This window comes from Candida albicans, chromosome 4 (assembly GCF_000182965.3).
Source record: "Candida albicans SC5314 chromosome 4, complete sequence".
Taxonomy (NCBI): Eukaryota; Fungi; Ascomycota; class Pichiomycetes; order Serinales; family Debaryomycetaceae; genus Candida; species Candida albicans.
In genome coordinates, this window is record NC_032092.1 from 470,333 (window position 1) to 493,418 (window position 23,086).

The 23,086-nt window shown below is 30.6% G+C and overlaps 6 protein-coding genes across 6 annotated transcripts; 2 read left to right on the top strand and 4 right to left on the bottom strand. All coding sequences in view use genetic code 12, as the record gives it.

Annotated features, from left to right (window-relative positions):
• Nucleotides 1-688: 688 nt before the first annotated feature.
• PGA59 (Pga59p) lies at nucleotides 689-1,030 on the bottom strand (the record flags this gene model as incomplete). Its single annotated transcript, XM_715424.2, has 1 exon — nucleotides 689-1,030. The coding sequence occupies one exon, from the start codon at nucleotides 1,028-1,030 to the stop codon at nucleotides 689-691; it is 342 nt and encodes a 113-aa protein (XP_720517.1).
• A 9,172-nt stretch (nucleotides 1,031-10,202) lies between these two features.
• On the top strand, nucleotides 10,203-10,844 carry PGA62 (Pga62p; the record flags this gene model as incomplete). The annotated part of the gene is made up of 1 exon (XM_715422.1): nucleotides 10,203-10,844. The coding sequence occupies one exon, from the start codon at nucleotides 10,203-10,205 to the stop codon at nucleotides 10,842-10,844; it is 642 nt and encodes a 213-aa protein (XP_720515.1).
• Nucleotides 10,845-12,789: 1,945 nt separating this feature from the next.
• CAALFM_C402400CA (uncharacterized protein) lies at nucleotides 12,790-15,204 on the bottom strand (the record flags this gene model as incomplete). The annotated part of the gene is made up of 1 exon (XM_715420.1): nucleotides 12,790-15,204. One exon carries the CDS (start codon nucleotides 15,202-15,204, stop codon nucleotides 12,790-12,792), a length of 2,415 nt encoding a protein of 804 aa, XP_720513.1.
• Nucleotides 15,205-15,750: 546 nt separating this feature from the next.
• AHP1 (thioredoxin peroxidase) lies at nucleotides 15,751-16,281 on the bottom strand (the record flags this gene model as incomplete). The annotated part of the gene is made up of 1 exon (XM_715419.1): nucleotides 15,751-16,281. One exon carries the CDS (start codon nucleotides 16,279-16,281, stop codon nucleotides 15,751-15,753), a length of 531 nt encoding a protein of 176 aa, XP_720512.1.
• A 933-nt stretch (nucleotides 16,282-17,214) lies between these two features.
• On the bottom strand, nucleotides 17,215-18,012 carry CAALFM_C402420CA (mannose-ethanolamine phosphotransferase; the record flags this gene model as incomplete). Its single annotated transcript, XM_715418.1, has 1 exon — nucleotides 17,215-18,012. One exon carries the CDS (start codon nucleotides 18,010-18,012, stop codon nucleotides 17,215-17,217), a length of 798 nt encoding a protein of 265 aa, XP_720511.1.
• Nucleotides 18,013-18,601: 589 nt separating this feature from the next.
• CAALFM_C402430WA (cleavage/polyadenylation factor CFT1) lies at nucleotides 18,602-22,864 on the top strand (the record flags this gene model as incomplete). The annotated part of the gene is made up of 1 exon (XM_715417.2): nucleotides 18,602-22,864. One exon carries the CDS (start codon nucleotides 18,602-18,604, stop codon nucleotides 22,862-22,864), a length of 4,263 nt encoding a protein of 1,420 aa, XP_720510.2.
• Nucleotides 22,865-23,086: the final 222 nt, after the last annotated feature.

Sequence of the window (23,086 nt, forward strand, 5' to 3'; positions counted from 1 at the left end):
ACCCAAAAAAAATTATCGCCACCACGGCCCATCACGCCTCAAATACAATTTTTTTTTTTTACAAAAATCATCATCACCAAAGGGTGTACTTCTATATTATACTAAACCAAACCAAACAATACCCTTCTAACTCTCCCCCCCCCTTGTTAATAATCAAAGCCGTTTAATCGATTTTCCTGTTGTTTTTTTTCTTGACTTTCAGGAGAAACAAAGATGTATAAGGAACAGAATATAGAGTAATTACGAAGAGTCATATAGGTACAAAACACTGTTAAAGGTACAACAATCAAAGATATAGAGAATCTTAATGAATTGATTATACAACTCTCTGGAAAAGAAATAAACTCAAGTTAAAAAAAGTAGTAATATAAAAATATATATTTATTTTATTTGAAAGTCAATTCTTTGTATATGTATATATACCCTTTATATAATTCAGTAGCCTTGAATATACAAAATGGGAATTGGAAACATAACAAAATAAAACCAAAAGATATATAGAATTTATACACTACAAGTGTTTTTTTTTGAAAATTTTTTTTGTGATTGTTTGATAGATAAATTATAATTTATTAAAAATGTAAGTTCTTGTTGTTAAAAAAAAATATTAATCTGAAGAAATGAAATAAAACAAAACCCCAAATCTTTAGTTGATTAAACAATTGAAAAAAAGTTGAGGACAACTCTCTTACATGAAAGCACCCAAAGCCAACAAACCGGCAGCAACGGCTGGGACGGCGTTAGCGGCAGCAGCACCTTCAGCAGTAGAAACTGGTGGGGTGGTGGTGGAGTTAGAAGTAGAAGCAACTGGAGCTTTGGCGGTTGGCAATGGGCAGTAGGTGGTGTAAGTGGTTTCAACTTCAGTGACAGTGGTGACACCAGTAGTGACTTCAGTTTCGTGACATTTGTTTTCTTCACAAGAAGTGATGGTAACAACGGTGGTAGCAATGTCAGTGACAGTGGAGTTAGCGTAAGTGGCTAAAGCGGAACCAGCAACAGCGGATAAGATGATAGCGGATGAGAATTGCATTTTTAATAAAGTAATTGTTAGGATATATAAAGCGAATGTATAAAAGTTGGTGAAGAAAAGAAAAAGAAAAAGAAAAGAAGGAAGAAATAAAAAAAAATTTGACAGGAAAAACAGAGGGGGGAGAGTCAAATATATATAAGAAAAAAAAAAAAAGATAGGAACAGGCCACTCAATCAAACAATTCCAATCCAAAAAAGTGAAAAAGAGAGACGAGAAGAGAAAACAGAGAAACCAGAAAGAAAGAGAAAGAAAGAAAGAAAGAAAAAAAATTTTCTTATTAAACTTAAACTAAAAATCGTTATTGTGTTTTGTTTTGATTTATTTTGTTTAGTTCTCATTGTTTTATTACAATAAGAGAGACAGAGTGAGTGTGAGAGAGAGTGAGAGAGAGAGACAGAGAGAGAGAGAGATAAAAAAAAATTTTCTCACTGTAATAGTTAAATAAATTAACTGTAACAGCAATTATCTCACTCTTCAATTACACAAAACCACACGACACATTAAAACAAAATTTTTTTTTTTTGGTGTTTTTTCTTTTTCTCTCATTCTAACAATTAAGTAAGTAACTAATTAATTAATTAATTAATTAAAACTAATTGTTCTTTTAAAATGTATGTACGTATTATGCTTGCTTAGAAAAAAAACAACTCTTACTATTAATAACTTTACTAGTAATAATCTGTATTAATTCCACTCAATACAATGGAATATCTTTTGTGAATTTCTTTTTTTTTTTCTCAATTTTCAATTCTCAATTCTCTTTATACATATTTATCCACATACACGACCTAATTATTTTGCGTACAATTTTATCTTTCGTGTACTGGTGAGTATTCCTGCACATTGTGTATACCTGAATTGGTACAGATCCGCCCCTAAAACACTTATAGTCTTTCCCTTTTAGTAAAAGTATTTCTCTCTTACTGTTGCCATCCGCTTATCTTTGTCTTTCTTGGCCGCCCCAACCACTTACTATCACTACTATTACTACTACTACTACTGTAGACGAAATTTTAACCAATAAATTGCATTGTAATTCTTAAACTTATTTACTGTTTCCAGTAATATGTTGTCGTCCTTCCTCCCTCCCTCTTTACTCCTTTGCTCCTATTAATAGCAATATCTATTATTAGGAACATAATATTCCTTACATTCTTTCTCTCTTTTGCACGTTCTTTACTATCACACTATATTCTCTATTATTTAGTATAGTTGATAATACAACATTCTAATTAATAACTTCCGTGGCCACCACAAATGGGAAATAAAAAAAATTTTTAAATTAGTTTTTTGGTTCCATTGATAATCTAATGGTGTATATGCTACGGCAATAATGGTTATGTGTGGTGTAATATTATTATTAGATTTTTTTTTTGTTTATGTTTACGTATAGTAAGTGAGAGTGAGAAAATTTTTTTTTTTTCGTGTCTCTGTTACTCATTCTTTTCTTTCTTTGAGTATTGCGTGTTTTTTTTGTCAATAATTTATTTGTTTTTGATCATACCAGAACCGAAACGAATTTACTCATTCTTTACGTTACGTTAAATTACTCTTTTTGTGTGACCAGTAGTAGTTGTTGCTGTTTGGTGTTTGGTAATGAATACGAAATGTAGTTTACCTGCGTTAAATTGTCGACATATCTCCTATTTCTTAAAATCAGGTTTTTTTTTTTTTTTCAATTCGTGTTCCATTGTTCAGAAAAGAGATTTTATTAAGAATGTCCACCGATACGCCTAGGGTTGGTGCCTTATACATATGCAATACATCACCTTATAATTAATTAACTAACTCATGGAAGTAATAGCAACAGAAACCAAAATCTAAATCAGTTTCATAAAACAATTTAATTTCTTTTTTTTTTTCAAATCTTGTCGCCAACCAATATGCTTACCTACCTACTATCAATAGAATCATTTACACTATTTACTTTCTGATAGTGTCAAAAATGAGGATGTTAAGAAATCTATTATTAGTTACAATAGTTCTACTAGTAAACATTGATCGAGAACAAGTAGAGTCAAAGGTAGTATTGGTGGTAGCACGAGATACACACTTTACTTTACTTCTTTATTGTATTGACAACCTAAGTTAAAAATAGTCAGTAGCTAAACTGATATCTGTGTTGGTTTGTTGAGGAATAGCAAGAATATTAACACCACCTCCACCACAACACAGATAGATAATAATCACATTTTAATATCTGGGGGGGGGGGTAAATTGGGGGCTTAACAGTATTTCTTTTTTGGGGTCCTATTGCTTGCTTGCTTGCTTCCTCGCCCCGTATTATAATTTATTTAATGGCTGGAAAATTATTATTTTGTTATCTTTCTTATCTCTTATCTCTGTATTTTTTTTTTTCATTTCACAGCAATCATCATTTTAAAACTGAGCTGGACCAATAGAATTTTCATTGGTTTGACTTTCCTTATCCTCCAAATGGCTCAATTTTTTTTTTGGAAATAATCAAGTATTTTATGATTATTGCATGTGGTGGCGGTGATGAATAAATGAATGGGTGGTGGGGGCAGACCAAATTTAGATTTAGATTTTTTTTTTGTCACACATTTTTAACAATTCAAAATAACAAAAACTAACATTGGTGACACACGACAATTATTGTTAACTGACTCATTTTTAATAGAATACTATTAGAGATCAATCAATGGAAGTATATGTGTATGTGTGTGTGTGTGTGCATGCTTGTGTGTATATATCTAAATTGCATTGTTCTAGTATTAGAATTGGTTTTGTTGTGTCATTTTTCTATTTGATTTTGTCATCCTCTTAAGAAAAAAATTTTTTTTTTTTTTTTGAAAGGGTACAAAAACTCGTATTATTCAAGTTCAACGAATATGACATTAAAATGCCCATAAAAGTGAATTGTATTTTTCATGCCTCGTGTATTCCACAAATTAATTTATTCTCATACTAAATAAGTGTAGCAGTGGTAGTGGTGGTAATAATCTTTATTCAGGCGTTTTCTTTTTCGTTACTAAATTTTTTTGTAATAATAATATTGGGTGCAATTATTTTTTGAAAATAAAATAACAAAATGAAATACAGTGGTACCTATAGGCTAGAGAAACATTTAAAAAAGGGTATTCAGTGTGTGTTTTGATTTTACAATAATATGTAACACACTTACACCCACTCACACTCTCCATCAGAAAAAGATCTTGCTTGTACATATTTTAAGGTTGTTTATTTTTTTTACGTGAATGGATCGATCGATCGATACATACATAAAATCAAATCAAATTTTAAAAAAGTTAATACCCAATATTGTAGTAACAATAACAATAATCAATTGTTCAGTTTCTTTCTTTTTTTTTTCTGACGTAGCGACCGATGACGAAGAAAGGAAAACTCTCTAGCTTCCTTTAGACTGCTTTCGTCTAACAATTCTTTTTCAATTTTGTTCTCTTCGTATAGTTTTTATACAATAACAATAACAGTCCCAATAGAGTTGATGGTAGTGTTTATACACTCAGAAGTTTGAAATCTACCTTTTCCTAGATAAATAAAATCTGAATATCCTCAACATTCACCATATATACGAAAATCAATATGTGTTAAATATATCAACAATATGGTTGTCATTTTCAGTCTCTGGATTGTATCAAACCCCAAATCCAGTAGTAAACAAACCTAACATATAGTGATGAAAACAAGACAAGTCCATTATTATTATCAGATGTTTCTCAGTATATCCACCTTCTATTTTCAAGTTATTTCTTTAATGAAATTTTCTCCACCTTTTCAATAGAATCGATTGCCAGCCAGATCAAAAAAAAAACAAGAAATTTAAAACATCTTCCCACTAAAAATTTAGCGGTTTCTGATATTTTCAAACCAATGAACGAAAATGACGAATGGAGGCTGTTCGGTCCGATCAGTGAAATCTCTTATTCATTGACTAAAATGCATGGTTTCTTTTTGGGCTCATAAGTGAAATAGTAATCATTACCCACTAGCAAAACTAAAAAATTCATAACATTTTAATAAATTATAAATATAAACTTTGTTGTTTTGATTTGAGCCAGAAGAGCCATTCAAAAAATATTACTAGATTTAATTTAATTAATTCCAAAGTTCTGGAGTCCCATACTAGTTGGAAAAGAAGTGATTGTTTTTTAAAATTCAAGCTTATGTAAGAAGTATTTACTTTTATTGACTCATATTAAATCATAGAAAAGATTAAAATTGATTGTTTATGGAAAAAAAAAAAGAATTCTGGCGGTTGATTGATTAGAAAATAAATCGTATTCTTGGTGTCAATAAATACAAATTCAACAGCAACTTTGAGGAAATAGATTCATTTTTTCAATTCATATTGATCTTGTTCCAACACTACTCTACCCATACCAGAACTTAATAAACATTATCAATTATTTTGCTTAAACTTTAAGTCAACAAACTGAAAATCCAGAATTAATACCATTGATTATAATTGGAAGGAGCACGTGATTTGCCTTATCTTTAACTTAATTCTATTATAATTTAGGAGAGATATTACAGTGGAGACCTCTAGATGCAGACTAAAAGTATAGAACAATGACTAAAACTCTAAGAGAATTTAACATCACCAGTCAATAATCAAATTAATCAAAAAAAAAGTAATACATCTCAATTGTATTGTTAACGTTCAATTTATGTTTAACTGTGGGTTCAAATACTTTGACATTAATGTTAACAATACACTTACAATAGTATTTGTAATTAATATATCTCTCTACTATGACTTAACCCATTCCTCAAACGCTATTGCAACATTTTTAGCTGATAATTTTTCTCTTTTTTTTGCAACAATTCTCTCTCAAATTTAAATATCTTGTAACTCAAAGAACTAACAAATCTGAAACATGGTTACTTGATATATCAATTGCCATGTAGTCTACAAGTCAGTTGATAGTTCATTGTTCAGCATCAGAGAGTACAATTGGAGAATTCTCCTTTTAAACCAAACAATTTCACCATGATAATTGCTTTTCTCTAATTTATGTAATTGTAACAATAACAACAGTAAATAGTTACTAACTATTAATCTATAATGCAAAAATTAACCATTACTACCACGACCGACTTTTGACTTAATGAATAGTATTAGTTTACTCTCGTTCTAGTCTCGTAGTTGATTTCTGTCGTAGATTTTGGTTCAATCGTGTTAACAAATTGAATCTATTTCATTTTTTTGAAATCTGGAACACACACTTAAAAAATTACACGAATCAAAGAAAATTCTGTTGTTATTGTTGTTGTTGTTGTTGTCCGCGAATCATCTAAAAATTAAACTAATATTAACGTGTAATCTAAAAGTTCACCAAAACGCCAAACATTAATAAGTTGTCGTTGTTGTTATTGTTGTTGTTACTAATATTGCAATCACGGATACACTTTACAACAACAAGAAGAAAAACGATCGACTATAATAGTAATAATTATTTTTTTAGTGTGTGGTGTGTGTGTGTGTTTTCGTTCATTAATTAATTATGCTCGCCTGCATGTTTTAATTTTAATTTTGATTTCGATTCATTCTGAATGACGATTAAATCTTTCGCTTGTTTGCCCCGCCTGTCTTTTTCTATTGACAAAATATATTTTTTAAATATTAAAATTTTGAGACAAGATATAATGGTGGTGGTGGTGATAACATTTTCTCTCGAATTAAAGAAGGAATTTAAATATCAAAGTACAAAATCAAAAATCTAATCGTGACACTAATCTCTATAATTTTAGTAATTGATGTGTAAAATATTATTCATATTCTAATATTGAAGTGAACTGTAGTAATAATTTGATTGGTTAATTCATTTCAAATATTGAATGATTGAAGTGACTGACCAACTACATGACGGAAGTAATCATTGTTGTTGTTATTCGTTGATTTGTAGACGATTAAAAAAAAAAAACGCTACTTTCCTAACCAAGGAATAATAATAATAACAATATTACTATTTCCTTTCTTGACAAATCCGATAAAATATTCATTTACAAGTTCTTCGCTTTCAAAAAAGTAACTTGATCCGATTGATCTAGAAAAAGAAGAAAAATTAGTCTACCAATGAACAACCACCACCATGACCAACATCACGAGAACGAGTTAATGTAACGTTTAACGAGGATAATAATCACAAAATTGAAATTGAGAATGTTCTTTTTTCTAAGCCAATAAACTAAGGAATGAGTGAATAAATGAATGAATTAACGAACAAGTCAAATCAGTTGATTCTATTCATTTTCTTGTTGTTCTCTTGGCTCTTCGGGGTTTGAATTCTTGGTGGTACGATCTACCCGAATAAACCGAATGTTTCTACCCCATTTCACGTTGTATTGATTGGGCCGAAGCCACCCGACTTTACCTGGCTGACTTGCCGCGGCCCAGCACGGCACAACAAGCACACCCAGCCACTAAGATAAAGAAAAAATAAGCACACCCAGCCCGAATTTCAGATTAACGGTTATAAACCTTGAGCAAGTAAATTTTCTTTTTTTTTTTTTCTGGCAATTTCCCAAATTTGGTGAATCATTTACTGTATTAGGGAGAGAGGGGTTTACTTGGTTGATTGTTGCTTAATGGGGGACAGCAACAACTCAAAACCATCTAATCCAGCGCAAAGAATCAACCAAGATGGAAGAAACAATAATAAAGTGGCGAAGTTAATTATCAAGTGAAATTACTACAAAAAAAATTTAGCAGCACATAATACAAGATCAAAGGCGGAATCGAGAAAATCATTTTTTAGTTCTTGTTTATGTTTTCTTATTATTTGTAATTATAGTCAGGTCAAGTCAGGCCATCAAATGACAAGTAACAGCTGTAGTGTATTGACAAATAGGTTAATCCGCCATTGTTCTGTCACCTCATGGTGTCTGAGACCAAGAAAATAGAGATAAGATTATAATGATGTTGTAGTAGTATAGACTTCTTGGAAAGTGGCAAAAGATTGGTGACCATGTCGACGCCCTGACTTGAGGGGGGGGGCGACAACGGTGGCAAAGAAAGAAAGAAATGGTGGTGGAGACGGTAGTGGTGGCAATTTCGACGGCAGTGGCGGAGTAAAAGCCTCCCACAAAAGAGGTGGCAATTGCTGTTATTTTGTGTGTACTATGACAGCAGTGTCAGCCATTTAGTGTAAGCTTTCCCTTAACAAATTGCCACGTTTTGTGTATAATTATGTGCAATTGGATGTAACTTTTTTGTATGATGGGTCGTGTACACCTTGATAGATTTACAAATCGAGCAATAATTTTAGTCATAGCAACAATTTCAAGTACACATTCACACAAACAAACACACACACATGCAAATATGTATCTGTCTGTATGCACACACAAGTACAAACAGATTCTTGCACAAAACTTCATGGATGTACTAGTCTTCTTGAAAAGGTCTTGTTGTGTGTTTTGATTTCTTCTTAGAAAAATAATTTCAAGTTCATTTTAAGTTTCGCAGATGATTTTTAAAACATAGCTGATGTTTAAACGATTCATGTTGCAAAGTTATTGTACAAAATAGGGGGCTAAGCAAAAGTGAAAACGTACGAAATAGGCAATGGAAACGTGCGATTTGGGGTCAATGTTCCATCCCTCCGCCTGTCGTCGTTGTCGTCGTCGATCTAATACCAGAACCGAAACTGAAAAAAGTAACAGGTGTAGTGGATATGTGTTATATCTGAAAACGTTTTGAGTAACTGATTTTCAAGCAAATCATTTGAATTTGTTTTATCTGACTATTATCCCTAATAAGTAAAATTCGTAGGCCCAGGTCCTTATTGTTAAAGGTGCTAATTGCTACCTTGTTACACTAGAGCCTAAGTTGAATAGTGACCTGTTATGTCATCATAAGATAAGTTGGTGCGGTGAAATTAAAAGTGGAAAAAGAAACGACGGATTCTTGTGTTAATAGAACTGGCGAGTTTCTGTGATTTGTGTCGTTTTGGGAGCAATAATTTCCATTTTCTACTTTTTTAACTCATAGTACGTTGTATTTTTCATTACTATAATTTATTTGCTTCTGGTTATGAGGAGTATGATGATGAGAAGAAGAGAGGTTATGCATGAATTTTGTACATGGGCTTACAAAAGCCCAATTTGGAATAGCCAGTACACAATACCAAATGCTACCACCAGCACAAACATGGTTGGTTCGTTGGTTGGTTGATTGCTACAGCCAACAACTACAACAAAACTTTGGTGTTAACAGTAATGCAAAATCAGATATAGCTCAACAAAGGTTGAGACGGCAGAAGGGAGAGAATAAGGGCAAACAAATTTTTTTGGGGGACACCAGAACAAGGAAAAAATTGAAAACAAAATTGTTACTGATATTGTGCAACTTGCATGCCATCTGCAGCATGAGCGAATAGAATGATTTTTTTTTTCAAATTTTTTTTGTCATTTTATTTTTTTTTATTAGTTTTTGCATTTTTCTTATTTGACTAAATTGGGTTACAAACTAGTTTGATTTAGTAAGAGCAACAGATTTTAGTTTTTGTTATTATGACCAATTTCGTAGTTTGTGCTTGTAGTTTTTGATGGATTTTCATTCAAACGTTTCCACTTTCCCTTTTCCTAGTTCCCTTAACAAAACAAATAAAAAAATAAAAATTTTTAGTGTCCCCCCCCTTTTTTTTTCTTTCTCTTTTCTTTTTCTCTTTCTCTCTCTCTACAAAATTTTAAAACACAAAACCAACAAGAAATTCAAGAATCAACAAGATGCAAAAAAAATTTTTCCTTTTTGTTTTTTTGTTTACTTTTTTATTTTTAGCAATCTTAGTACTTGTTATTCTTTTTTCTTCATTTTTGTACTAGGGGTGTTATTAATATTACATGGAGTGACCTTCCCGACTTTGCGGATCGACTCAACTCATTCATGCATGTAACCCACCTCGAACTAAAACTAGCCAAAAAAAAGAACATCATAGAAAAAGAAATGGAAGAAAAAAAGGGGGACGGACGGCAATTGTCACTATCATGGAATATCTTTTTGGTGCTTTTTTTTTTATTTTTCAACTTTTCCTAATCAACATCAAACTATAAATAAGCCAGGATAATTCCTCAAAATTTTCAAATTATTTTTATTTTAAACTTTCTTTTTCTTGTTCATTATTATCAACTAATCACAGTTAATTTAATAACAACAACAACTTTTACTATCGCTTAATACATTACAATGCAATTCTCATCCGCTGTCGTCTTATCCGCTGTTGCTGGTTCCGCTTTGGCTGCTTACTCCAACTCCACTGTTACTGACATTCAAACCACTGTTGTCACCATCACTTCATGTGAAGAAAACAAATGTCACGAAACTGAAGTTACCACTGGTGTTACCACCGTCACTGAAGTTGACACTACGTACACCACCTACTGCCCATTGTCAACCACTGAAGCTCCAGCTCCATCTACTGCTACTGATGTTTCTACCACCGTTGTCACCATCACCTCATGTGAAGAAGACAAATGTCACGAAACCGCTGTCACCACCGGTGTCACCACTGTCACTGAAGGTACTACCATCTACACTACCTACTGCCCATTGCCATCTACTGAAGCTCCAGGTCCAGCTCCATCTACTGCTGAAGAATCTAAACCAGCTGAATCTTCCCCAGTTCCAACCACCGCTGCTGAATCTTCCCCAGCTAAAACTACTGCTGCTGAATCTTCCCCAGCTCAAGAAACCACTCCAAAGACCGTTGCTGCTGAATCTTCTTCAGCTGAAACTACTGCTCCAGCTGTCTCTACCGCTGAAGCCGGTGCTGCTGCTAACGCTGTCCCAGTTGCTGCTGGTTTGTTGGCTTTGGCTGCTTTGTTTTAAGTTTACTAGAGCTTAAATCAAATATTTACAAACAAAATTTTCATTTTCCCCCTTTTCCCTTTCTTCATTCTTCAAAAAAGGGTTATTTACTATTAATTGATAAATTTATGGTTTCATGTTAATGTACCCTTTTTTTTTATAAACATTGTTATTATTATTATCATCATTAGTTTATTTATATTTTCGTGAGTTTTTCGGTTTTAATTAATTTTTTGAATACATATTAAAAATTTATTTGGTACTAGTTTTTTTTTGGGTTTTTTTTTTTTGTATATATTGGTTTTTATTAAGTTTCTTGTTTTTCGTCACATTCAAAAATGCTACTTTTGTTTGTTTCAAAGTATTATATACCTATTAATATAAAGTAATATTGCCGTTTACATAAAGTGTTTATTTTGTAAGAAGTATTAAATATACTATTTCGGTGTATTCAATGATTCTGTTGAAGTCTTGAGAGTTTATGATTGTTGAAGAGAAAGAGTCTCATTTCATCCAAGCTTTCAAGTCTAAATAAGTTCTAGTCGAAAATGTAAAACTCTTTTTTTACAGTTAAATTTTTAAAGCTTAGAGTTTTTAAAGTTTGGAACTATATGCGGTGATTGATGATTGATGATTGTTGTAGGTTTGTTTCATGATCAAAGTATAATAAAGTGAAGATGTATTTTATTTTATTATATTTTATTCTCGCAACCTTACTACGCCAAGTCGAGCCAAGCCAAGGCAAGCTCTGTCCCCTTGCTCGCACTAGAGTGGCAGAATTCTGTCAATTCAAGTTGGCCCTTATTATTTAGTTTTTAGTCAGAGGAGAAATTTGTTCCCTTTAGTTTCTTGGTGAGTGGGTGGCAAAAAAAAAAGAAAAAAGTGTTAGGCAGCAAGCTGAGGTACAATGGTGAAAGGAGGAGGCGCAGACAATAGTGGGATGGAGACTTCTTTAACTACTACTACCGCCACCACTGCCACTGGAGGTTATAGAAATTATGATGAAGAAAAAATTATTGAAATGACAACTTCAAAGGAAAGTAGGATTCATCAATGATCTTAAAAAGAGTCTAATTGCTATGACAATTTTGATAGATAAAGATTTGCTTTTTTTGTAAATTCCCTCAACCTTAACTATTACCTCCAAGACATATACCATATAGCAAACAAATGAAAATACACGCTGAAGATTGATAGATGAAATTTTCAAAAACCTCTAAATGATGGATGATGGAAGGAATTTCTTTTTTAAATTAGAAATTTCATTATTTGATTGATTAAGCAATTCTCCTTATTTTTTAGAGATAATATTGTAATCTCATCATCTCTCAAACATCTATAAATTTCAATTTTAGATTTGCATCCTATTATGTATAACTTAAAGAAGTAACAAAGGAATGTACCTCTTCTTTTGATGGAATAGATGAATAACACCAATTTTCTTACATTGTTTGATTAATGAGCTATAATTAAACCTTTATGAATCAATTCCTTCTTCTTCTTCTTCTTCTTCTCCTCATTTCTTGTTTATCTAAACAAAAGTTACATATAATCTAAACAACAATCTAAACCCAACAAAGAAAAGAGTTGTACATATTAACTTTGTAGCAATTACTAATACTTACTACAATATCTTTAGTACTAATATTAATACAAGTGGTATAACTTATTATTATTACTTATTATTGTTACAAATTATGAATAGTAATGATACATAGTTTAAAAAGTTTTTTTTTTCTGTTTTTTTTTTTACTATTTGAATCTCAGATTTAAAAATAGATTTCAAAATGGGTGGATATATATCACGATTAATCTGTTGGATTGAGATGACAACAATAAAGTGAAATGAGCCATTAAAGTATAATATAGCTTTGATATCTTTTGTCAACCCATTCCTTTGAGTTCTCTTCTTCTTCTTCACCCTCACTTATCATTATTTTTTTTTTTTCTCAAAATTGTTATACTATCATAAATATATATCATCATTCATATCATATTGTTGTTGATACTTTTCAGAATTTCTTGATGTCATAAAATCCATTAATGATGATTTCTCATTATTATTAATTTCAATCACCTTGCTAGTAGTAGTAGTAGTACTAATTTGTTCATTATGATCATTTTCTTCAATATCAATGAACTTATCAATTAATAATTGAAATTTATCTTGATATTTAATTGCATTAATTTCATTTATCCCATATACTTTAATATTATTAATATTAATATTAATATTATCAATAGTGTTGATGTTATCATTGTTGTCTTTGATAATTTTATCAAATTTGAAATATAAATCTTTACCACTAATTTGTAAATTTATAAATCTAATAGGTAATCGAATATGATAAATACCATCAACACCACCACCATTAGAAGATTTAATATGATATTGTTTTATTAATTTGAATTTAGAAATATATTTATTTTCATTTTGATTAGGTAATTGTAATGATGAAGAAGAAGAAGAAGTCATTGATAACTGACCATGAGAATTCAATAATCCTAATGGTATTTTTGATAATTTATCAAATCCATTTTTTGTACTTGGTTTAAATCCAATTGATAATAAAATTCCTTGAGTTTGAGTTGATGGCAAATTATTATTGTTGTCACGACATTCAAGAATTATATCGGTGGGAATAATATTAGTACTTAATCGTATACCAATTTGATCACCACCTTTCCAAACAATATCATCATCTAATAATACATGATTGGCATTATATTCATCTTGATAAAAATTGGATTTATATATCCACCATCCATATATCATTTTTTGTAATATACTAGGAGTACTATGATGACTACTACTACTACTGGATGTCGATGAACTAGTTAAAAATCCCAAGATTCTTGCTCCTGTTGAATAATCAGCATAATTAATTGATGTTGATGATGTTCCTTGAGTTATTAAATCAAGAATTGAATTGATCCATAGTTTATTTGTTTTAGGATTAACTATCACTGTATGATTGTTGTGGGCAGGAGCTGTGGTCAAATTATCGAGAATATTATCAATATCTATTCGTATATCTTGTTTAATTGATTCCATTGACATTGAAATTAATTTTTCAACATAATTCTGTAATTGTTGTAAATCATTAAATTTTTCCAATTGTTGTAATTTTTCATCAAGATAAGAATTTTGATAATTATCAATAAATTTATATAAAAATTGATGAAATTCTGGACTTATTTGAATTTGATTATTTTCTAACGTTATTATATCTTCATGTTTTTTATTAGTGGTGGTGGTTGATTTATCTTCATTATTCCTTGATGATTGTTGTTGTTGTTGTTGTTGCTGATTATCAATAATACTAATAATTTTATTATTTAATTGATCAATTTGTGATTGTAACTGAAATAATGTTTCTTGTTGTTTTTGATGAGAATTTTTCAATTCTTGATCTAATCGATGTAGTTTGCCATCTAATTTCGCCATTTTAATTGGATCAAAAGATCCTGATATAGGTAATAAATTCGGTAGTATAGTGGAAATTTGTCCCGTTATCAATAAATACCCCAATATAGTCATAAGAAATGATACCAATGAAATTATAATATATTGTTTCCAATTCATATCATTATTATGCGGGGGATTACTTAATTGCGAATTGACAAGATCAATTTCATCTGATTCCAGAAGCGATGGCGATGGTGATAGTGATCCAAACTTAAGCTTATTCAGTCTCGTTCGAGGATATCTATGACGATGTTCTTTTGTGAGGTTGTCGTTGATATCATCATCATTGAATATATTTTTCTCTTTAAATCGATCACTATCAAATTCAAGATCTCCATCACTCAAATATTCATCTTCATAACCACTTGCATTAAGATTACTTTCTAACAGTTCTTCATTAAAAGTGTCTCCATCACTAAGTATATATTCATCATCTTCATAATCTTCATCACCACCTCTACCTCCACCTAGACCTCCACCCCCATTAATATTATCATCTTCATTAGAATTTATACTTTCTTGTAATTCTCCATTCAAAAATTTCAAATACGATTTATTAGTATCAAATTCATCCAATTCCTCTTCATCATCATCGTCAAACTCTTCGTCTTCTTGTTGTTGTTTTTCTTGATTATATTCCCCATTAGGAAGATTATCTATAATATCACTACCATTTTCTCGAATACTAGTCTTACTGTTCAGAATAATCTTTGCAATTTTTTCATCAATTGATACATCTGAATTATGATTGTTATTATTATACGAGAACACTTCGTTATTGTGGTTGTTGCGGCTTCTTTTTGTAGGTGATCGAAGTGGATTGGCTTTACCTATATTATGTTTCAAATGAATGGAATTATCATCATCATCAGTATTATTAGTAAATCTGGGAACCATAGGAAACCCCGACATGTTATTGTTATGATCTAAATATGTTTCCTATTTAAATAGGGGGTGGTAGTTTATAATTATATATCGAAAGTCGTAGTGTTTGTTTACTTGATTGTTGTTGTTGTTATTTTTTTGTTGTTTCTCTTTTAAAGTTGGCTGGTTGAAATTTTCACAAATTTTGTTTTTGAGTAAAGAAATTTTTACGCAACATCTTAATTATACCACATGGTAGCTCACATAGCCATTTAGTTACTGGATATCAGTTGATTAGTAGTTGAAAATGGAAGTAGAGAAAGGTTAGTAAGTGGCGATTTAAACACATTTATAGATGTTATATTAAATGTATAAGGTTAATAAGAGATGGAACTCTACAAGTTATTCAAGTTTATCTCTTTACCACGTCGGTTGATTAAATTTGTCAGTATATTCCAAACATCATTCAAGACCCTGTAAAACTCTTATTTCAACACACATATGTATATATATTAAAAATATTCAATCTTATTTTTCCATAAACCTCATCTTTTTCATCATAAACGTATTTTCTTCTATATAATAATTATTTCATTAATTGTGGATTCTCTTTAAAATGGTTTCAGCACTAGAAATTTCCAGGAATCCCAAACTATCTTCAGTTTCCAAATAAGTGATTTCTCCATTAACAACAATACTAGCATATCTTTGTAATCTTAATCCCATACCTGCCAGAGTCAAATCAGCAACAAATCCATCACCCAATTCTTTAGAAATAGAAGCATTAGGATCAGTAGCAAAAATAACATAATTTTCTTCATCAGTATAACCCAAAGCTTTAGCCCAAGCTGCCATTACAAATGGATCATTGGCAGATAAAACAATGATTTTTTTGACGCCCTTGTCTTTGAAATCTTTCAAATGTTTCAAATAATCAGGGATATGTTGTTCAGTACAAGTTGGGGTAAAAGCACCAGGCACAGCAGTGACAACAACAGTATTATTTGGAAATAAAGATTTTAAATCCAATGGTATTGGATTAGCACAAGCAGTTAAACTTGCATGATCTTTAGAATAAGGAATGTATTTTGGTTCAATGTTAGTTGGGAATTTACCGTCAGTCATATTAGTAGAAGTAATAGTATTGTAATATCAATTAAGAAGAAAGAAGAAAGAATAAAGAAGAAAGAAGAAGAAGAAAAAGAATTGAAAAAAGCCAATTTCAGTGAAAAGTAGGGAGATATTTATACAATTGAGAAATATTAGGGGTGAAGGGGAGGGGAGGGAAGAGAGGTGAAGGCAAAAATGAAATAGGAATAAGAATAAGAATTCAACAAAGGGGGTAAAAATCAACAAGGTGAAGGATAAGAGAGAGTGGGGGAGAATTAAACCTTTCACGGATCATCCCACCCACCCACACATCTTATAACCGAGACTCTCATATACTTCTACTACTACTATTGCTACTACTAGTATTATTCTATCCCTTCTCTTTCGCGGCAGAAAAGTCCGAAACAACTTTTTTTGATGGGTATACGTACCCAATCTTACAATTATTACACAAATGTATTTTACTCATTTCGGACTTCCAATACATTATTATTGCTACTATTATTCCACAGACTAGTAATAAGCAAGTTGAATATTTAATTGATCAGGTTACGTACTACCACCACTATATGTCTAACATAAATGTTTGTTCTTTGTTGAGCGATTATCGGTTATTGCTTTAACTACTCTACGAAAAAAAAAAGCAAAACCCACGTTTAATTACAAAAACAACTTCAATTGAACTTGGTGATATTACTTGACATACTATATTTTGTCTTACGTCACATTTGTCCGCCTTCTTCAATGAGCCCTTCTTTCCCTTTCTTTCTTTTTCCTACTTCGGGATTTGAATTTTTACAAATTATACTCTTGTTCTACTACTGCTATCCTTTGGTGTATGTTTTTAACTCCTTTGAACAGCACATATACACACACACAATAGGTATTATTTCATATTTACGTCAATTCTATTTTTCTTTCCTATAAACTCGACTAATGTTAGTGAGCCTAGTGGGAGAAATAATTCACTATTAACGACAAAACCCCACCTACAACCCCACCCAAATAACCTCCAACTAACAATGTAATTGGCCATTGTTGCCATGGTCTATCCCAATCTAAAGGAATAGGTATAACTCCTAACCAACAACCACCCAAAGTCAACAAAACACTAGATAATATACCATGATGGAAAATAATTCTGTACAAATGATCCTGTTTGAATAATCTCTTAATTTTGTTGACATTCAAATTGGATAATATAATTAAAGGATTAAAAATTAATTGAGATAAATGTAAAGACAAATATAAAGTTTTCAATGAATATTTATAAACTGGTGCCCCCATTAAAATAATCACAACAAATAATGGCAATGATAATACAATACTAACAAATATACTCGATCCAATCAAAAGTGGAACATTGTTATTATTATTATTATTATTATTATTAATAGCAGAACCACTTGAATTATTTTGATGATCATTTCTAGTTGATTTCTTTAATGGTAATAAATTGATATAAATAATGTAATTATAAATCACTTGTATAGGTATACTTGTAAGAAACCCTTTCCACATCACCGTTTCTAAATCTTGAGTTAACCCAGAATAAAACATCCCAACAAGTATAAATATATTATGAAATGGAACAACTAATAAACTATTTTTAATTTGAGGGATAAATGTCAAATATGATTGAGGCGATTGTTTAGTATCAGAATCAGATTCTAAATTGTTGTTGTTATTTGATACATCCTTACTGAAGGATACCGTCTTTTTCATAGGTCTAATTGCAGCCGGCATTGCTAGAACTTATATTCTATGTGTATATGAGTTTATATCTGAAAATATCAAAATAGTAATATACTTCTATCTCCAACTGAAGCGGTTATGAAATGATGGTGGAAGATTTATTATGGGGAGTTTTGAAGGTGAACTATTTTTTTTTCAATCAATTTTGAATATTAATTAATTGGGTGTTTACTTTTTTTTTTTTGCGCGCCAGTTGATAAAATTTACGCCCCAGGTCGTGTCTTATTGCTGCTCGTGGGAAGACCATACGAAGCGCTCGACGTATTGAAGATTATATGGACCCACAATCCCCACCACCAGCAAGTTTACTACTTTTTACTTAATTATCATTGCCAGTAGTCTATAAATAATCTCTTTAATAGAGTGCTCTTATCAATTATATGTGGTGATTGTTTAAGAAGAAAACTGGTGGCGTAAAAAAAATGGCGACCAAAACCATCAACAACAACGATCAACCAAAAACAAAAATGTGCGTTGCAAGAAATTTTTTTTCATTCAATCTTCGCCAAAACAAATTGACTGCTTAAATCATATCCACCTTCTTTTCTTTCCTTTCTTACCACTATCATTATATCCCGCCATGGATGCATATCGAGAATTTATTGATCCATCAAAAGTGAACAACTGTGTGGGATGCAATTTCATCTCATCAACCAAGAAGAACCTTATAGTGGGTAAAGGATCATTATTACAAATTTTTGAGACCATTCAATTAAAACAATCAACTATTAATAAACCACAATATCGATTGAAATTAATTGATCAATTCAAATTACAAGGAACTATTACTGATTTAAAATCAATTAGAACTATTGAAAATCCTAATTTGGATTATTTAATGGTATCGACAAAATATGCTAAATTTTCAATAATTAAATGGGATCATCATTTGAATACTATAGCTACAGTTTCTTTACATTATTATGAACATTGTATACAGAACTCAACGTTTGAAAAACTTGCTGTGTCGGAATTGATTTTAGAACCAACTTATAATTCAGTGAGTTGTCTTCGATTCAAGAATTTATTATGTTTTTTACCCTTTGAAGTTATAGAAGATGACGAAGATGAGGAAGAAGAAGAAGAAGAAGACGAAGAGGATGAAGATGAAGGTGAAGAAAATATCGATGACACTAAAGAAAAGAAAGACAAAAAACAATCCAAAACTGATACAATAGAAGAAGATAAAAATAGTACCACCACTAATCAAGAGCCCCGTTTATTTTATGATTCCAGTTTTATAATTGATGCAACTACTTTAGATTCGTCAATAGATACCGTTGTTGATATGCAGTTTTTACATAATTATCGTGAACCAACAATAGCAGTATTATCTCTGAAACAAGAAGTTTGGGCAGGAAATTTGATCAAATCTAAAGACAATATTCAATTCCAAGTATTAACTTTAGATTTGAATTTGAAATCTACAATTTCGGTATTTAAAATTGACAATTTACCTTATGAAATTGATAGAATTATCCCTTTACCAAGTCCATTAAATGGTACATTATTAGTTGGTTGTAATGAATTGATACATGTTGATAATGGTGGGGTGTTGAAACGTATCGCTGTTAATAAATTCACTCGTTTAATAACTGCTTCATTTAAAAGTTTCCAAGATCAATCTGATTTGAATTTGAAATTAGAAAATTGTTCCGTAGTACCTATCCCTGATGATCATCGAGTCTTGTTGATTTTACAAACGGGAGAGTTTTATTTTATTAATTTTGAATTAGATGGGAAATCAATTAAAAGAATTCATATCGATAATGTTGATAAAAAAACCTATGATAAAATACAATTGAATCATCCTGGTGAAGTTGCCATATTGGATAAAAACATGTTATTCATTGCTAATTCCAATGGCAATAGTCCTTTAATACAAGTCAGATACCGTGATTCACTGAAAACACTGGATACAAAGGAATCTAAATTGAATAAAATTGAAGAAAAAGAAGATAACAAAGATGATGACGATAATGATGACGACGACGAAGATGACTTGTATAAAGAGGAAGAAGAAGAAGAAACTCAAAAAACCATAAGTAAATCTCATATTGAGTTTTTATATCATGATGAATTGATTAACAATGGTCCATCATCTACTTTCACATTAGGAATATGCTCAAAAGAGAAATTTAAATGTAATTTACCTAATCCAAACTATAATGAGGTTTCTATTTTGAGTAATGCTGGAACAGATTCACAAACCAAATTGAATATAATCACCCCAACGATCCAACCATCAATCTCCTCATCATTAACATTCTCTCAAGTTAACCGAATGTGGAATTTAAATCAAAAATATTTAATCACTTCAGATGATGTCAATTATAAATCGGAAATTTTTCAAATTGAAAAATCTTATGCGAGAATGAAATCAAAGCATTTTATTAATAATGAATTAACCATTAATATGCATGAATTAAATAACGGTAAATTTATTTTACAAGTGACACCTAAACAAATTGTCTTGTATGATAATAAATTCAAAAAGAGATTCACTTTAAATGACGAAATTAAAGACGATGAAATTTTGAGTAGTATTTTGAGAGATGAATTTTTAATGATTTTCTTAGCTAGTGGTGATGTCATGATTTTTGTCATTAATACTTATAATGAATCATACGATAAAATAGAAATTCCAAAATTATTAGACGATACAATTATCACCACTGGGTATATCACTAATTCTTATTTATTGAGTGCAGTTTCTAAAAACGTTAATTTGTTATTAGATAATAATACCAGCAGCAATAAGAGAAAGAGAAAACATAGTGCATTAAGTAATTCTGAAGGAAGCAAGAAGAATACTGGAAAATCACAACCCTCAACGGCTGCACCACCTCCACCACCAAAAGTAAATAAAGTAAAGACATTTGTTTTAGTCACTGGTGATAATCGTATTGTTGCATTTAATAGATTTCATGGAGAAAAATGTTATCAATTAAATCATGTTGATAAGTTTACTGAAAATCTTTCCCTTGGATTTTTTGATCCAAATCAACTGACAGTTGATCCATTTATCAAACAAATCATGTTGAATGAATTGGGTGATAAATTTGATACTAAAGATGAATATCTTACTATTTTGACTATTGGTGGTGAAATATACATGTATAAACTTTATTTTGATGGAGAAAATTATTTTTTCAAAAAGGAAAAAGATTTAACTATTACTGGTGCTCCAGATAATGCATTCCCCTATGGTACTTCTATTGAAAGACGTTTAGTATATTTCCCAAATTTAAATGGATTTACCAGTATTTTTGTAACAGGAGTAATTCCTTATTTAATTTTGAAAACTGTTCATTCAATTCCAAGAATTTTCCAATTTTCGAAAATAGCTGCCATGTCAATTTCAGCATTTTCCGATTCCAAAATTAAAAATGGATTGATTTTTTTGGATAATCAACAAAATGCACGTATTTGTGAATTACCATTAGATTTTAATTATGAATTCAATTTACCAATGAAACATGTGGATATTGGAGAACTGATCAAATCAATAGCATATCATGAGACTTCTGATACAGTTGTATTATCAACGTTTAAACAAATTCCTTATGATTGTCTTGATGAAGAAGGGAAACCAATTGCTGGTATCATCAAAGATATAAAAGACACACCTGCCATGTCATTTAAAGGTTCAATTAAATTAGTATCACCTTATAATTGGACCGTCATTGAAACTATTGAATTGGAAGATAATGAAGTTGGTATGACTTTAAAATCCATGATTCTTGATGTTGGATCAGAATCAGGGTCAACCCTTGGTTCCGATCCCAATTCATTGATCAAAAAATACAATAAGAAGAAACGAGAATATATTGTTATTGGAATTGGGAAATATCGTATGGAAGATCTTGCTGCTAATGGGATTTTTAAAATATATGAAATCATTGATATTATCCCAGAACCAGGTAAACCAGAGACCAATCATAAATTTAAAGAAATTTTCAAAGAAGAAACTCGTGGAGCCATAACTAGTATTTGTGAATTGAGTGGAAGATTTTTAGTATCACAAGGTCAAAAAGTGATTGTTAGGGATTTACAAGATGATGGTACAGTTCCAGTAGCATTTTTGGATACACCTGTATATGTTTCTGAATCGAAAAGTTTTGGGAATTTGTTAATTTTGGGAGATCCATTAAAAGGATGTTGGTTAGTTGGATTTGATGCTGAACCATTTAGAATGATTATGTTGGGTAAAGATACTCAACATATTTCAGTAGAATGTGCCGATTTCATTATTAATGATGATGAAATATTTGTGTTGGTTGCTGATAATAATAATGTACTTCATTTATTGAATTATGATCCTGATGATCCTCAATCAATTAATGGTACCAAATTATTAACCAAGGCATCATTTGAATTGAATTCAACAATATCATGTTTAAGATCATTACCATTGATTGATATTGAAGAAAGTGTCCAAACAGATGCACTTACTAACATTGCTGTTCCTCCTCCTCTTCCTCCTAATACCACTTCAAATTATTTCCAAGTGATTGGATCTACACAAGATGGATCATTTTTCAATGTATTCCCCATTAATGAAGCAGCATATCGAAGAATGTATATTTTGCAACAACAATTAATTGATAAAGAGTTTCATTATTGTGGATTAAATCCTAGACTTAATCGAATTGGTAGTATTAAATTACAAAATAATGAAACTAATACTAAACCAATATTAGATTATGATTTAATTAGAAGATTTACAAAATTGAGTGATGATAGGAAACGAAATTTGGCTAATAAAGTCAGTGGTAAAGGTATTTATCAGGATATTTGGAAAGATATTATAAGATTTGAACATACATTAAATGATCTATAGAATAAAAAAAAAAAGAATTTATAATGTTGTATTAATAAAAAGTTACTTTTATTTATATTTAGTACTACAGAATGATGAAATCAATGCACGGGACAACCAGCATTATTCAACTATTCCCAACCTCACAAAACCAGTGAAAATATCAATTTAAAGAAAAGACAAAAATCAATTATCACATCATTATTATTAATTTATATTTTTTTAAATCTATAGTACAAAACA